The following is a 2,813-nucleotide window of genomic DNA, read 5'->3' as shown; positions in this document are numbered from 1 at the left end:
GCACGCCTCGCCCGCGTTTCGCGAGCAGGTGCGCCCCGTGCGCGAGGCGCTGCCGGCGCATGCGGCGCGCGAGATGGTGCTCGAGAGCGTGCGGCAGCACCGCGTCGTGCTGATCGCCGGCGAGACGGGGTGCGGCAAGACGACGCAGGTGCCGCAGTTCCTCCTCGACGAGGCGATCTCGCAGGGCTGCGGCAGCCTGTGCAGCGTCGTTGTGACGCAGCCGCGGCGTGTGTCGGCGATGGGCGTCGCCGCGCGCGTCGCCGCCGAGCGCGGCGAGTCGCTCGACGGCGCCGCCGCGGACGACGCGGTCGTCGGCTATGCGATCCGCGGCGAGCGCCGCGCGTCGCGCGCGTGCCGCCTGCTCTTCACGACGACGGGCGTGCTCCTGCGCCGCATGGCGTCCGGCGCGGACGCGGACCTCGCGTCGCTCTCGCACATCGTCGTCGACGAGGTCCACGAGCGCAGCATCGACTCGGACTTTCTGCTCCTGCTCCTGCGCCAGGTGCTCACGCGGAACCCGCGGCTGCGCGTCGTGCTGATGAGCGCGACGATCCAGGCCGACACCTTCACGCGCTACTTTGGCGGCGCCCCGTACCTCGAGATCCCCGGGCGCACCTTCCCCGTGCAGACGCACTACCTCGAGCACCTCGTGCAGGCGACCGGGTACCGCACGCCCCTCGCGCTGGCCCGCGACGACGAGCGCGCAGACAAGCTGTACGAGGCCAGCGCACTCGACCCGGACGCGGTGCCGACGGTGCGCGCGCTCGTCGCCTCGAGCCGCATCGACTACGGCCTGCTCGCCGCGGCGGTCGCGTACGCCGCGCAGTGCGCCGCGAAGATCGACGGCACGGGCTCGCTCCGCGGGCGCGCGGCGATCCTCGTGTTCTGCCCCGGCGTCGGCGAGATCCGGCAGGCGATGGACGCGATCGCCGCGCTGCCGATCCACGCCGAGCTCGCCGTCCTCCCGCTGCACGCCAACCTGCCGCCGAACGAGCAGCGCCGCGTCTTCCAGCCGGTCGGCCGCGCGCAGCGCAAGGTCGTGATCGCGACGAACGTCGCCGAGACCAGCATCACGATCCCCGACGTCTGCTACGTCATCGACACGGGGCGCGTGCGCGAGGCGCAGTACGACGCGCGCGCGGGCGTCTCGCGCCTCCTCGATACGTGGGCGTCGCGCGCCGCGTGCCGGCAGCGCGCGGGCCGCGCAGGCCGCACCATGGCCGGCGCGTGCTTCCGGCTGTACACGCGCGCGATGGAGGCGGCGCTGCAGCCCGCGCACTCGGCGCCCGAGATGCAGCGCACGCCGCTCGAGGGCGTCGTGCTGCAGGTCAAGGCCATCCAGCCGGACGCCAACGTGCGCACGTTCCTCGCGCAGGCCCTGGACCCACCGTCGCTCGAGGCGCTCGACGCCGCGCACACGCGCCTCGTCGTGGCCGGCGCGCTGCACACGGACGGCGGGCACGCCGCGCGCCTCACGCCGCTCGGCCGGCACGTCGCGATGCTCCCGCTCGACGTGCGCCAGGCGAAGCTGCTCGTCCTCGCATGCCTCGCCGGGTGTGTCGAGCCGCTCCTCCACGTCGCTGCGCTCGTCGCCGGCCGGCCGATCGTCGCGAGTGCCGCGGCACGCGACGACGGCGCGGCGCGCGCGCGCGCCGCGTCCCTGTTCGGCCGCAGCGACCTGCTCACGCACGCGCACCTCTTTGCGCAGTGGCTCACGATGCGCGCGGAGCGGCGGCCGGGCGCCGAGGTGCGCGCGTTCTGCGAGCGGCACGGCCTCTCTGCCGTCGCGCTGCAGGAGGCCGCGCTCACGCGCACGACCCTGCTGCAGCAGCTCGAGGAGACGGGCCTCGTGGACCGCGCGTACGTGCAGGGCTACCGCGCGCAGGGGCCCGCGTGGCCCGCGCGCGCGTCGTCGCTCGCGTACGACGCCCACAGCCGGCACACGAACCTGCTGCGCTCGCTGCTGCTCGCGGCGCTGTGGCCGTCGATCGCGCGCGTCGACCAGCCGGCGGCGCGGTACCACGCGTCCGCATCAGGCGCGGTGCGCAAGGACGCGCACGCCCGCGAGCTGCACTACATGGACGAGCACGACGGGCGCGTGTTTCTGCACCCGAGCTCGCTGCTCTTCCACGCGACCGAGAGCCAGTCCGGCTACGTGGCCTTCCTCAGCAAGAGCGCGCGCGGCCCCGCAGGCGAGGCGCGCACGTACCTGCGCGACATCACCGAGGTCCCGCTGTACGCGCTCCTCCTCTTCGGCGGGCCACTGCACGTCGACCACGCGGTCGGCGGCGTCCTCGTGTCGACCGGCGCGGCGGCCAGCGCCGACGCATGGGTCCGCATGCGCGCGAACCCGCGCATCGGCGTGCTGTGCCGCCAGCTGCGCCAGCTGCTCGACCGCATGCTCGACGAGGCCATCGAGGACCCCCGCGCGATGACCGCGCCGCACCACGAGCCGATCGTGCATGCGATGCTCGCCCTCGTACAGCACGACGGTCTCACTGCTCCCTAGCTACGGTAGTCGCACATACACCGCGCGCGGCGCGACGTGCACGGGCAGCTCCTGCGCCCCGCCCTCGTCCCACGCACGCAGCACCGGCAGGCGGCACAGGCCCGTGCGCTGCGGGTACAGCAGCCACGTGAGCGTCCGCGTCTCGTGCGGCAGGAGCAGCGGGAGCGCCTGCCTCGACGCGCCCGCGAGCCAGCACGCGTCCACGCGCTCGACCTGGAGGCGCGCGTCCGCGACGTGCTCGGCACTCGTGTTGTGCGCGGTGACCGTCACGCGCACCGGCGCGCCCACGACGCCGTCCGCGGGC

General features: G+C 74.9%; 1 protein-coding gene across 1 annotated transcript; it reads left to right on the top strand.

Moving 5' to 3' along the window:
* Positions 1 to 73: 73 nt before the first annotated feature.
* On the top strand, positions 74 to 2,509 carry MSY001_3507 (uncharacterized protein; the record flags this gene model as incomplete). The annotated part of the gene is made up of 1 exon (XM_018885405.1): positions 74 to 2,509. One exon carries the CDS (start codon positions 74 to 76, stop codon positions 2,507 to 2,509), a length of 2,436 nt encoding a protein of 811 aa, XP_018741968.1.
* Between the last annotated feature and the right edge of the window lie 304 nt (positions 2,510 to 2,813).

Source organism: Malassezia sympodialis, genomic scaffold, assembly GCF_000349305.1.
Source record: "Malassezia sympodialis ATCC 42132 genomic scaffold, msy_sf_37, whole genome shotgun sequence".
NCBI lineage: Eukaryota > Fungi > Basidiomycota > Malasseziomycetes > Malasseziales > Malasseziaceae > Malassezia > Malassezia sympodialis.
The sequence above is the reverse complement of the archived record's forward strand: the minus strand, read 5'-3'. Positions and strand labels throughout refer to the sequence as shown.